Genomic DNA, 13,054 nt, shown 5'->3' on the forward strand with positions numbered 1-13,054 from the left:
CAACAGGTAGTTTCTTAGCTACAGCAGAAACAAACCATCGGCATTTGTTTTCTTTTCTCGCTTTATTTATTTCTAACCTTGTTACATTTATTTATATCTATAAGCACTGGACTGCTAACTGCAAGGTCAGTGGTTCAAGCCTACCGGTTGCTTCTCTGAAACCCTACACAGGGTTGCTATGAATCAGAATTGATTCAGTGGCACTTAACAACAACAACAACAACCTTGTACAATGATTAATCATTCGGATGCTAACTAAAAAGGTCTGTGGTTCAAACCGGCCAGTGGCTTCATGGGAGAAGAGAGCTAGCAATCTGCTCCGATAAAGCTTGCAGCCTAGAAAACTGTATGGGGCAGTGCTGTTCCGCCATATAGGGTCAGTCTGAGTTGAAATCAAGTGAGTGGCATAGAACAAGAATTTTGTTGTCAGAAAGGACTTGAGGGACTTTTTTCCTATTTTTATCCTGAAGATGAGTTTCTTTCTCAATCCAATAGGGAATGACCTCTGTTCCCAACTTAGTATTTTCCCTGGAAGTGACAGAAGGAAGGATGCCATCAGTCCTCCAGGTCTGCAGTGGAAAGTTGAGTAGGTTTAAGTCAACAGAGAACTCATGTAGATGAGTTGGGGATAATCCCTGAGCCACCTGTATGATGTAATGGCCATGCTGTTGGAAAAAAATTGTTGCAGATTTACCTCCCACAGAGAGAAACTATTTCAGTCAAGTGGCATGAACCATTCAGTTTGTATAGAGTTTATGCAAATTGAAGTTACACTACAATTTGATTACTTAAACCAGCAGACCAAATGCCATGAAGTCAGTTCGGACTTGTGGTGACCCCACATGCATCAGAGTAGAGAACTACGCTCCATTAGGGTTTCAGTGGCTGTCACCGTTTAGAAGTAGATCACCAGGTGTTTTTCTTCCAAGGACCTTCTGGGTGGACCCGGCCCACCAACTTTTCAGATAGCAGCTGAGTACCCAGGGACTCCTGTTGTTGTTGTTGGGTGCCATTGATTCGGTACCGATTCTTAGTGCACAGCAGAACAAAACACTGCCCGATGTCTTATTTCATTCTTTTTTTTTTTTAAAGATAGGAGATAAGTTAGTCTTTACTAGAGCTGCTTGCTAGGGTCCTGCACATTATTGCTAACTATAAGGTCGTCAGTTCAAACCCAGCAGCGCTCTTGGGAAACTCTAAACAGGGTCGCTGTGAATGAGTCAGAACCAACTCGATGGCGCTTACAAGAATAACAACAGTTGCCTGCATTTTAGCAGTCCTTAATATTTGATTTTAAAGTTAAAAAACGAACACTTTTTTAACTTTATGTACAAGATAGGTAGCAAAACAGAATGCATGGCTGTTTGCCTGTAAAGTTGTCTTCTACATCCTACACTGATATGGTATGGGAAATTCTGTCCTTGTACTCTCTTCATTAGGGAATGAGTTGAATCTCGTAACAGAAATTCAAGGGAACATCAAAAAAGTTTGTGGAAGAGTGGAATGAAAAGATAAATTACTATATATTCCTGAGTGTTTTTGTGTACGTCCCCCCAAAAAAAACAAAAACAAAGGGAATAAAAGCAAATACAGTTAAGTGACAGTGCACGGAGAGATTGTAATCATTGCAGCAAGATGATGATTGTAAAACTGATGTTCTCCCAAGTAAACTATCACTCAGTTCACAATTAAAACTTAAAGTAAATAAAAGAATAATCCAGTAGGTAAACCAGGCAATTCCAGATTATATGATAGTTATCAGGAAGAAGCAATGTACTTAAAGGCTCTTCACTTCTCTGTATTTTTCCTATGAAAATAAAACCTGAATATTTAAAATACCCACCCCCCCCCAAAAAAAAAAAGTTTTTCCATCAAGTTTTTGAAGTCCATTCATCGTTCTAATGTATGGAGGTCAAGTTAGTAATGGAGTCTTAACTAAGGTTCATCTCGCAGTGGGTCCCTGAAGTCATCCTCTAGTGATGTCCCAATGACAGAATAGGTAATCAGAATGGACAGACTCACCTTATGATGGACTCCCGTGGCTGTATCCAAGTGCAGCCATGACAGCTTCCTCAGGAGCTGCTTTTGCACTGCAGTGCCACATCCATTAACTATATTCAGATGGTCTCTATTAAACTGGATTCTCTAAAGAAGTGAAACCAGTGGTGCTTATATACGGATGGAAAGAGCACAGCATGCTTCATTGGTTGACATATTGTATACGCTGTTTTTGGTTTACTCTACATGAGTTGGAAGCAACTCAAAAGCACTTTAACAACATTTTCCTAGAGGCAGTTTTAATGGTTTCCACTTGGCTATGCCTGCCATGGTAGCCCTTCATATGTCATGGATCCAATGTGGACTGCTTAACCACATGGTCAGTGCTTTAGCTGCTCCTCAGAAACCCTGTACTATTAGGGTCACTGTGAGTCGGAACCAACTCCATGACACTTAACAGCAATAACAACCATAGGTAAAGGCAGTGTTTATTTTATATGTATATGTATATATATATTTTTTAATTGGCTCTGTATTTTATGTATTCTGGTCATCTCTAGAACACACTTTCAAACATGTAGTTGTGAGCCAACAGTAAAATGATTAAACTGAGGAGACTAACCCCTGTGTCACACAACTTTGGAATTTGCATTTGGGGAACATTGTAGCAAAAGAGGCCTAATGTGTTGCGGATTTATGCGCTGGACTGCAAAGTTGATTTGAACTGCAGGGTTGGCGGTTCAGGCTCACCAACCGCTTCTTGGAAGAAACCCTATACAGGGTCGATATGAGTCGGAACTGACTCAATGGCGCTTAATTACAACAACAACATAGCAAAAGAGGGCATAGCACGACAATATAGTTAGGAGCATGTGGTCCCTGGAACTAGTGTTTCATTTTATGCCACTTTAGTTGCTGTGCCTAAAATGTCTGATTTTAAAAAATAGTCCTTTTAAGTAGCTTTCAGAATTTTCTCCATTAGAAAAAAAGTTTCCAGTTAATATTTTCAGTAGGAAAGGATATTGGCCTTTTTAAAAAAAAAAAAAAAAAACCTTAGTGGTTTTCTTAGATTGTTGTTACTAAGTGCTGGTGGGTTTAAACCATCGACCTTGCAGTTAGCAGTCCAGTGCTTATCCTATAGAGCCACACCAGGTCTCCTAGATTAGAGTTCAGCAAACTATAGCTCACAGGTGAATTCAGCCTGCTGCCTATTTTTATAAATAGCAATTTATTTTAGCTTGGCCAGCCATGGATATTTGTTTATTTATATATGTGACTGCTTTTTGTACTACACAAGCAGAGTTGAGTAGTTGCAGGAGAGACTGTATGGCCTATAAAGTGATTCTGGCCCTTTAAAAAAAAATGAATAGTACTTTGAATCAGTCTGAAAGTTGATAAGAACCTTTCTATTAAGATGTGGCAGGCTTCCTCAAGATTTGACAGCTGTAAATCAGCTCTTCAGAGTGTCATAGGAGTGGCATTCAGCCATCAATAACAATAGTGTGTGTGTGTGCGCACGCGCCTGTGTGTGTTTTCAGCTCACCTCATTGTATTAAACAACTAGTGTATGTGTGGATTTTTTAATGATTGTTTTCTTAGCTTTCTTTACTGAATTCTAAAAGTGCTTTTAATATTTGTGGCACGGATTTAAGAACACAATGGTAATTTTCCCTTAACACTTAAGAGTCCATGATTCTGATATAGATTTCCTTTCATTAGAAAAAAAAAATTATGATTATATACATAAGGCTGCATAAACCTCAGATCATTAACATTTGGCAAACTGGATATTCAGTGGGTTTTATTCTTGGAATCTTTAAAGGTTTTACTACAGAAGGAACTTATCTTTAAAACCTTTTAGTTGCAAATGTTTTAGAAGCAAGTTCTGTTTGGAGATTTGTTGGTCTTAAGAGATTTGACTTAACAAGCTGCATCCTGTCAGTAAAGTTTGGTAATTTCCATTGTTGGCCCATTCTGGGAATGGAGAGACAAAACACACCTGCTCTGCATGACTTAAAGCAAATATAAGGAAGTTAGCATGAAATCTGGATGAGAGAGATATGATTCATTCAGTAAGAATGGCCAGCTGGCAGGATTTCTTCCTGAGTTTGAGCACTGGAGCAAAGCTGTAGCTGGGATAGTTATTGGCAACTAAATATGAAGTCATTTCTTATCAATAATTAGAAGCTGATTTTCATTGCTTTGAAAAAGCTCAGGCATACTAATGCTTTTTCTAAAGTCTGTCAGTTTGTCATACTGTGGTGGCTTACATGTTGCTGTGATGCAGGAAACTATACCACAGATATTTCAAATACCAGAAGGGTCACCCATGGTGGACAGGTTTCAGCATAGCATCCAAATTAAGACAGACTTGATGATCTACTTCTGAAAAAATTGTCCAGTGAAAACCTAATGGATAGCAGCGGAACATTGTCTGAGAATAGTATCAGAAGATGAGCTGCACAGGTTGGAAGGCATTTAAAGTACAACTGGGGTAGAGCTGTCCCCTACAATAGAGTTGATGTTAACATGTGGATGGAGTAAAACTTTTGGAACCTTCACTTGCTACTGTGATTTTCAAAAAATGAGAAGAAATAGCTGCAAACATCCACTAATAATCAAAGTGTGGAAGTATGAATCTAGGACAATTGGAAGTTGTCAAAAATGAAACAATGTTTAAAGACTGGTAGCCTAGGCATTAGTGAGCTGAAATGGACTGGTATTGCTCATTTTGAATTGGATGATCATAGGATCTGCTATGGCGTCCAGGTGTGGTGCTGTAGGATAAAGTACTGGACTGCTAATAGGCTAAAGAAGTGGACAGTTCAAATCCACCAGCCGCTCCTTGAAAACCCTATACAGAGTTGTTATGAGTTGGAACCGACTCAATACTTACCAACAACAACAACACTTAACAACAACATCTACTATGCTATAAATTGAAGAGAAACGGTGTCAAACTCATTCTCAAAAGAGCATTTCAGACCTTTCCTGAAGTGCACCATTGTCAGTGATAGGATAATATCCGTACACCTACAAAGAAGATCAGTTTAATATGGCTAATTCTCAAGTTTATGTACCAACCACTAATGCCAAAGATAAAAACTGGAAGATTTACTAATGCCAAAGATAAAAACTGGAAGATTTTTACCAGCTTCTGCAGTCTGAATTGATCAAATATGCCATCAAGATGCAGTGATAAAGCTTTCATGGGACATCCCAGTTAGTTGGCCTAATAACGTGTTTAGTGTTTCTGTTCTACCTCATAATTAATTGCATGGGATGCAGGATATAAAAGCTTGCAAGCAGGCATCCAACACACAACAAATGGTCTCTGTTCACTTGAAGCAACAAAGGAAGAAGGAGAGTCAGGAATAGGAAATGAACAACTAACTGCTAAAAGGACTGGATGGTGCCCAGCTACCACTACTAAACATTATGATAAAATATTCCACAGAATAATTTTGATCTAAAGGGGGAAAGTGTAGAAGAGAAATTCGCATTCTCATGGATTGTATACTTTCTGATGACAAGGAGGGTAGATTAACCCCTGAAGCTCTCTAGAAAGCCGAAGCAAAAAGTTTTCCATGAAGTCATCTTAAAACCAACTGGTAGTTGGGTTCATTAGTAAAGGAGATCTGCCTTGTATATTGTGCTCTTTTAGGAACAATCTGTATGAGATCAAACAGACAACATCAACTCGAACAATAAGCTAGAAACCATAAAGGTCAGTGAGCATACATTAATGAGGTAGAAGCAGCTCAGAAAAGGAGGCTGAGAATGGTTGCACAACGTGAAGGAAAAATGTAATCAGTGTCACTAAGTTGAACATGTAGAAACTGGGTGTTGGTGTATGTTTTCCTGTGCATAGTCTCAACAACCACAAAAGAAACAGAAAAACAGATGCATGGAACATTATTGGTGATTCAGAAGTGAAAATTGAAGGTTCAGTAGTTGGAAAATAATGGCTTTCGTGATAAAAAACAGATTACATGATAAAAAAATTTTTTCGAGACAAATCAAATAACCTTTTTTCAACAACATAAACAGAGACTATACCCATGAACATTGCCAGATGGAATACAGAGGAATCAAATCTTTCATCTGTGGAAAGAAAGAAAAATGGAGAAGTTCTGTATCTTCAGTCAGAGCAAAGCCAGGGGCCAGCTGCAGAACAGATCATCAATTTCTGATATACAAGTTTAAATAGAAGCTGAACAAAATTAATATAAGTTGAGGAGAGTCAAAGACCTTGGGTATATTCCACCTGAATTTTAGAGACCATCTCAAGAATAAATTTGAAACATGCTCAAATTTGAAACATTTCTCAAGTTGAAAGAGCTGAAGAAAAAAACTGAAGCCTCAAGTTTCAATATTGAAAGATTCTGTGGGTAAATATTGAGTGACCCAGGAAGAATCAATAATAATAATAATAGAAGGAATATATAAAATCACTGTATCAAGAAGAATTGACTGACATTCAGCCATTTCATGAGGTAACATATGCTCAAGATCCCAAGGAAGACATCCAAGCTGCACTAAAAAGGCATTGACAAAAAACAAGACTCCAGGAACTGACAGAATATCAATTGAAATATTCCAACAAATAGATGCAGTGTTGGAAGTGCTCACTCTTCTATGCCAGGAAATTCTAGAAGACAGCTTCCTAGCCAATTAACTGGAGGAGATTTTAATTTGTGCCCATTCCAAAGATAGATGTTCCAAAAGAATGTAGATATTATTGAATGATATTTTTAATATCACAAACAATTAAAATTATCCTGAAGATATCATTTTAAAATAGTTACAACAGTACTTTGACAGTGAACTCTGCCACAATTTCATGGTGATTCAGAAAATGTGGAACAAGGGATATCATTGCTGATGTCATGTCAGATGGTTCTTCGCTGAAAGCAGAAGAGAATACCAGAAAAAATGTTCACATGTTTTATTAACTATACAAAAGCATTCATCTGTGTTGATCCTAACACAGTATGGATAACACTGTGAGACTGAGAAATCCAGAACACTAAATTGTGTTCAACTAAATGTGGAGTTTGTACATAGACCAAGTGACAGCTGCTCATAGAGAGTAAGGACACTGCAAAGGAAAGATGTATGTCAGGGTTAGATCCTTCATGGTAATTAATCAATCTATATACTGAACAAATTATCTTAGAAAGTGGACTATCTGAAGAAGAACATTAGATCAGGATGGTAGGAAGACTCATTAACAATGTGTGTAATATGCCGATGTCACAACCTTGCTTACTGAAAGTTGAAAAGGACTTGAAGCACTTACTGATCAGTAGCTACAGTCTTCAGTATGGATTACACATCAACAATAAATGACAACAACAAAATAAACCACAGTGGGACCAATAAGCAACATCATGATAAGTGAAGACTGAACTTGTCAGGGATTTCATTTCATTAGGATCCACAATCAATACCCATGGAAGTAGCAGTCAGAGAATCGAATGACATATTACATCAGATAATATGCTACAAATGACCTCAGTAAAACAGGAAGACGACATCACTTTCAGGACTAAGGTGGCTTGACCCAAGTGAAACAGGACAGTGAATACGGAAGACTAAAGAAGAGTTGGTACATTTGAATTAAGATGCTGGCAAAGAATATTGCAAGTACTATCGACTACAATGAGAAGGAACAAATCTGCTTGGTAAAAGTATAGCCAAAATGTTCCTTAGAAGACTTTGTCTCATGTACTTTGGACATGTTTTCAGGAGGGCCCAGTCCCTAGAAAAGTACATCAGGGTTGGTAGAGAGCAATGAAGAGGAAGACCCTCGGTGAGATGGATTGACTCATTGGCTATAACAATGTACTCAAACATAGCAACTATTTTGAGAATGGCATAGCACCAGGCATTTTTTTGATTCTGTTGTACCATAAGGTCACTTTGAGTTGGAACTGACTTGATAGTACTTAACAACAACAACAATCCTTTTTATACAAGCACTTTAGAAATATTTCATATCCCCTTATTCTCTTTTCATTTTGTTTTCATTTGCTATGTATTGCATTTCTTCAGATGGTGAGGCAGGTTCTGTGGTAAGAGCAATTTTCTGTGTCTGCATATTACACGTATTCAGCAAATACTGTTGGTTAGTTTGCTTAGCTGGCATTTTGGAGTTCTATTAGTAATTGGAGAAACTTCCAATTACAGGGAAATGTCACAGTAAAATATCCCTGCGTTAGACATCATTGATGACTTTCATACATTGTGTTAGCAATTGGTTTTCCATGTCTTTATTCTATGATCCTGAACCAGCTTTGCAACAGTTTCAGTTTTTAAGAGCCCGAGGCACTAACCTTGATTGACTAAAATGTTTTCTTTCTGACAGATGTTCAGGCAGTTGCTTATGAGGAACCAAAACACTGGTGCTCTATTGTCTACTATGAGCTCAACAATCGTGTGGGTGAAGCGTTCCATGCCTCCTCCACAAGTGTGCTGGTGGATGGCTTCACTGATCCTTCTAACAACAAGAACCGTTTCTGTCTTGGGCTGCTATCCAATGTTAACCGGAATTCCACTATTGAAAACACAAGACGGCATATTGGAAAAGGTGAGTTTTCCCTTTGACCGCTTTGGAATTCAAATTTGTTGAATTCCTGTCCCCTCTGACTAGACTTAATAATTCCTGTGGCAAATGAATGTAGCAAATACCAGAAAATGTTCACTTGCTGCACTTGGTAAATATTTTTTTTCTAGCTTGAACTGTCAGGAAGTTCTTCACATGTCAGTCAGTGATTTTTGTGATTTGCTCTTTGGGGGCACTGTCCTGTTAAAGAATGTTATATAAATAGCTGTTGAAGAATGACTTACAGCCTAGAAACTGAAAGCAAACTAAAGCAAATAAACTAAATTGTATTTCAAATGAATACCATAACTCAGCATAAAGAAAAGAAAGTACTCATCTGTAATAATTTATGAATATCGTATTTGGCTGTTTGTCTCTCATCAGTCTGGGCCAGATGGGATAAGAAGAGGAGGTATAGAATTAAGAGCAAAACAATTCTGAAATTGTAGGTGCATTATGACATTGATGAAATGTGTGGATGTTGTTGGGAGCCTAGGTTTTCACTCTGGAAGAAGGGGCGTGCTATATAGAGGAGGAGCAGGGAAACAAGTTTGTGGAGATGGATGAGGTATCTGTGGAATCATGATTTTAATCATAGACTCTCAGTGTGGCTCTGTGGGTTAATGCGCCAGACTGCAAAGCCATTTGAACTACAAGGTCAGCAGTTCAAGCTCATCAGCTGCTCCTCGGAAACCCTATACAGGGTCGCTATGGGTCAGAACCGATTCGACAGCACTTAACAACAACAACATTGTGTGACCCAGCTTTGATTCTTGGATAATGCACTTCACGCTCAGCTATCTGCATCTACCATTGTAGGCGTGCATGTTGCTATGGTGCCAAACAGGTTTCAGGAGCTTCCTGAAGAGACGCCTGGTACTATCTGTCCATAAATCAGGCAGTGAAAACTCAGTGGTTCACACCAGTGATATCTGCAGTCAGTTGTGGGGATATGGCACAAGAGCAGGCAGCATTTTGTTCCATTGTGCATGTGGTTGCCATTAGTAGGGGATTGACTCATTGGTACCAAACAACAACAGCATCAAGAACAGCATGTACATGCATGCGTACGCGCTCATATATATGTATGTGTGCTTTTATATATAATCACATTTGTGTGTATATGAAAGGGCTTCAAAAAGTTCATGGGAAAATTCCTTTATCTTTTCATTTTCCCACGAACTTTCTGAAGTCGCTTGTACATGAACATAGTCTCTAGAACTACTCACTGACAGAGCCAAGATATACCCAAGAGTGATAAGCAAATCCAGTGCACATATCTTGATCTTTTAACATTCTTTCCAATCAAAAGAGTCAAAGGTGTTTTGGAAAAATGACTGACTTCTAAGCTGGGCAATTTCACACAGTATGTTCTTAGCATCTCTTTATGCCAGAAAGTAAAGAAATGCTTATGAGAATGATGGAAGCATGTTATTGGAGCTGACTTGAAAGAATACCTTTCACTGGGCTGCCTCTGGGACAATTTGAACACCAAATGAATTAAGTGCAATAATGAATTTTAATCCATTAAAAAGTCATTGTACTTCTTAAGTCCATGCCAATAATAAATAAAGAGATGAATGGGCAAGTCCTGTTGCTTAAGTGTAGAGGAGTGCTTGGTGAGAAAAGCCATCATTTTGTAGCCATCATACTATGGGTCAGGCAGGAATCATTAATAGATGTCAAATAGAGAGAGAGAGCAGGATATTTGCATGGCCTTAAAGGATCTCCTCACAGATTAGCTACAAAGGAGAATAAAAGGCAATATTTATACAGTAGAGAGATTGAACAGATTGGATGATCAAAACTGACACTACTAACAAAAGACAGATGAACATGGTATGTATCTCCAGTTGTGACACCCAAAGGACTTAACATCGCTTATGCAATATTGCAGCTGAGAATGTAAATCTGAGTCTCATAATGAGGAAACATTTGACAAACCCCAAATGAGAAACATGCCACTAAAAAGGGTGAGAGGGGACTGTATTTTTCCAAAATATCAGCAGAAGTTGTGGAAAGGTTCCAGGTTTGCTGTGGTTGTTGTTAAGTGCCTCGAGTCGGTTCCAGCTCATTTGCAACCATGTATAGGGTTTCCAAGGAGTGCCTAGTGAGCTTAAACTGCAGACATTGTGGTTCAAACCACTTGCAGTCCAGTGCATTAACCCGCAGTGCCATACCGGGACTGTATGTAGTACATATGTCTGCACATGATCCTACACTGGACAAGAAAAAAATAATACAAATGCCATTATTGGCATCAGCAGGCAAAATTAGAATATGAATGGTAGATTAGGTAGAAGTGTTATATTTGCTGGTAGTGATCAATGTTAAATATTCTGGCATTGCTGACTATACTGTGGCTATTTACAAGAATATCTCTTGTCTTAGGAAAAGAAAAAGGGTTATGAAAAAATGGTTCCGGAAAAATAATGTAGATATACCGAGCTATCTATAAAACAGTCCTATGAGAGAATCTAGAGAGAGAGGGGGGCAGTAGCTAGGAAGAGCACAAATGATGAGTATGTGCACGAAATGGTCACAACGTAGAAATCTAGATACTGGGTGACTATGTAGGATAAACACTGAATGAACTGCAAACCACAAACTCAGCAGTTTGAGCCCACAAGCTGCTGCACAGGAAAAAACGAGGCTTTTGGTTCCCACAAAGATTTACAACCTGTACATGGCTGCTGTGATTTGGAACTGATTCCACAGCACTTAACAACAGCAACATAAATCAGTCCTATGTTAGAATCTGTGTATAGAGGAGGATAGTAGAAAGGGAGAGCACAAATGTTAAGAGTAAATGGAGTAAATTGGTAAACACATGCATCACCGTTCGGGAGAAATGGGTTATAGGCAGCAATGAAGCGGCGAGCTAAGCCTCACAATATTCAGAGGGCTTCTGTGGACCCCATTGGGGACCTGATTGGCAAGCAGTGCGAGGAGACCCGAGGACTTCTGGGCCCGGAGTCAGTGACGTGGCCACGGAGGACTCAAGTGGAGAATGGAGCTGCCGGCTGATGGGAAGAGGGGGCATGTGCACAAGAACACCCACACTTGCAGATGACACCCATGTGACCTGGACTGGATGACTGGATGATCAGAGCTCAACCAGGAGAAGAAAGAAGAGGGGGGTGGGGTGGGGTAGAGAAGATTGAGCTGATCCAAGCTGATGAACTTGACCTATGCATACGAATGCAGTGACACAAAAGAGGCGATAAATCCTTACAGCAAGAAACATTCCCACCCCCTCCACACACAGAGTAGACATAGAGGGGCAACTTGGACATTGGATACCCAAATGGGGAGGGAGGGACTACAAGGCAAGAAATAACTGGCTTACAAGCCTTCAAGAGGGAACCTAGAGCTAGGGGGGCATGGAGGAAGGCAGAATCACTAGTGAGTACTATCCAATTTGTCTAGGTGGAACTGATGAAATGAAATGCAAATGGGTAACAACGTGGGATACTGTAGTGAATAATGGTTATCAAGACGGATTGTGAAGGTTGGAAATGCAAAGGTAGATGTTTTGTAGCAAGGAAGAGAGCGATTATTTCTCCAGTCTAGAAGCAGAGGCCCCTGGATAAGAGCCGAGAACGGGACCCCGCCCAGAGAACCAGGGATGCCTGAGATGGAGACAGAGATGATGACAAGGAGGGATGAAGCGGCTGGGGACTTTGGATCCAGAGAGGGAGAGGAACTGTGGGCCGAAGACTGAGAGGGGATGGTAGAGCACAGGCTTCTAGGATATGCCCTTAGGTCGGAAGACGAGGCATGGAAGGGATTGGAACCATGGCAATGTAATGATATACGATGGAATGAATATGGAACTGAGGTTCTCTCATGTAAACTATCATATAATAAACAATAAAACGTTTAAAAAGAGTGAATGGACTGAATGGTTTACAGTCGAGGAATCTGGATAATGTGTATATATTGTTGTTAAGTGTCGTCGAGTCGATTCCGACCCATAGTGAACCTGTATAGGGTTTCCAAGGAGCAGCTGGTAAGCTTGAACCACTGACCTTGCAGTTCAAATGATTCTGCAGTCTGATGCCTTAGCCCACAAGGCCACACCAGGACTCAGATGTGTATATGGGTATTCAGACATTCTTTGTTTTATTTCAGACTAACAGTTTTCATCACATTTAATGATGAAATGCTAGAATTTATGTTCATAATATGCATAGATGTCTTCTAGACATGTGATGTGAAAGGATATATTTATCAAGTTCTAAAGATAATCATTACCCCAAAGTAGTTAAAAAACAGTGTACCTAGAACATTTGTATTAAAAATTAGGGGGAAATAGGGATTCTTGGAATACTGTTATTTAAAATTGTTTCAGATGTCCTGGCTAATGTTCTCAAATGGTGGAATTATACAGAATGGAAATAAGCCATGTTTCTCATTATTTACAGATGCTATGCATGGGTAATTGAT

At 39.3% G+C, this 13,054-nt stretch overlaps 1 protein-coding gene across 2 annotated transcripts in view; it reads left to right on the plus strand.

Annotated features, from left to right (window-relative positions):
- The window catches only part of SMAD1 (SMAD family member 1), a 126,322-nt gene that overhangs the window by 98,774 nt on the left and 14,494 nt on the right, over nucleotides 1-13,054 (plus strand). For both annotated transcript variants that reach the window (XM_006872271.1, XM_006872270.1), the window contains exon 5: nucleotides 8,369-8,590. In XM_006872271.1, the coding sequence (XP_006872333.1) occupies nucleotides 8,369-8,590 (222 nt within the window). The remainder of the gene's footprint in view (nucleotides 1-8,368; nucleotides 8,591-13,054) is intronic.

Source organism: Chrysochloris asiatica, unplaced genomic scaffold (assembly GCF_000296735.1).
Source record: "Chrysochloris asiatica unplaced genomic scaffold, ChrAsi1.0 scaffold00190, whole genome shotgun sequence".
In the NCBI taxonomy this organism is placed as follows: Eukaryota; Metazoa; Chordata; class Mammalia; order Afrosoricida; family Chrysochloridae; genus Chrysochloris; species Chrysochloris asiatica.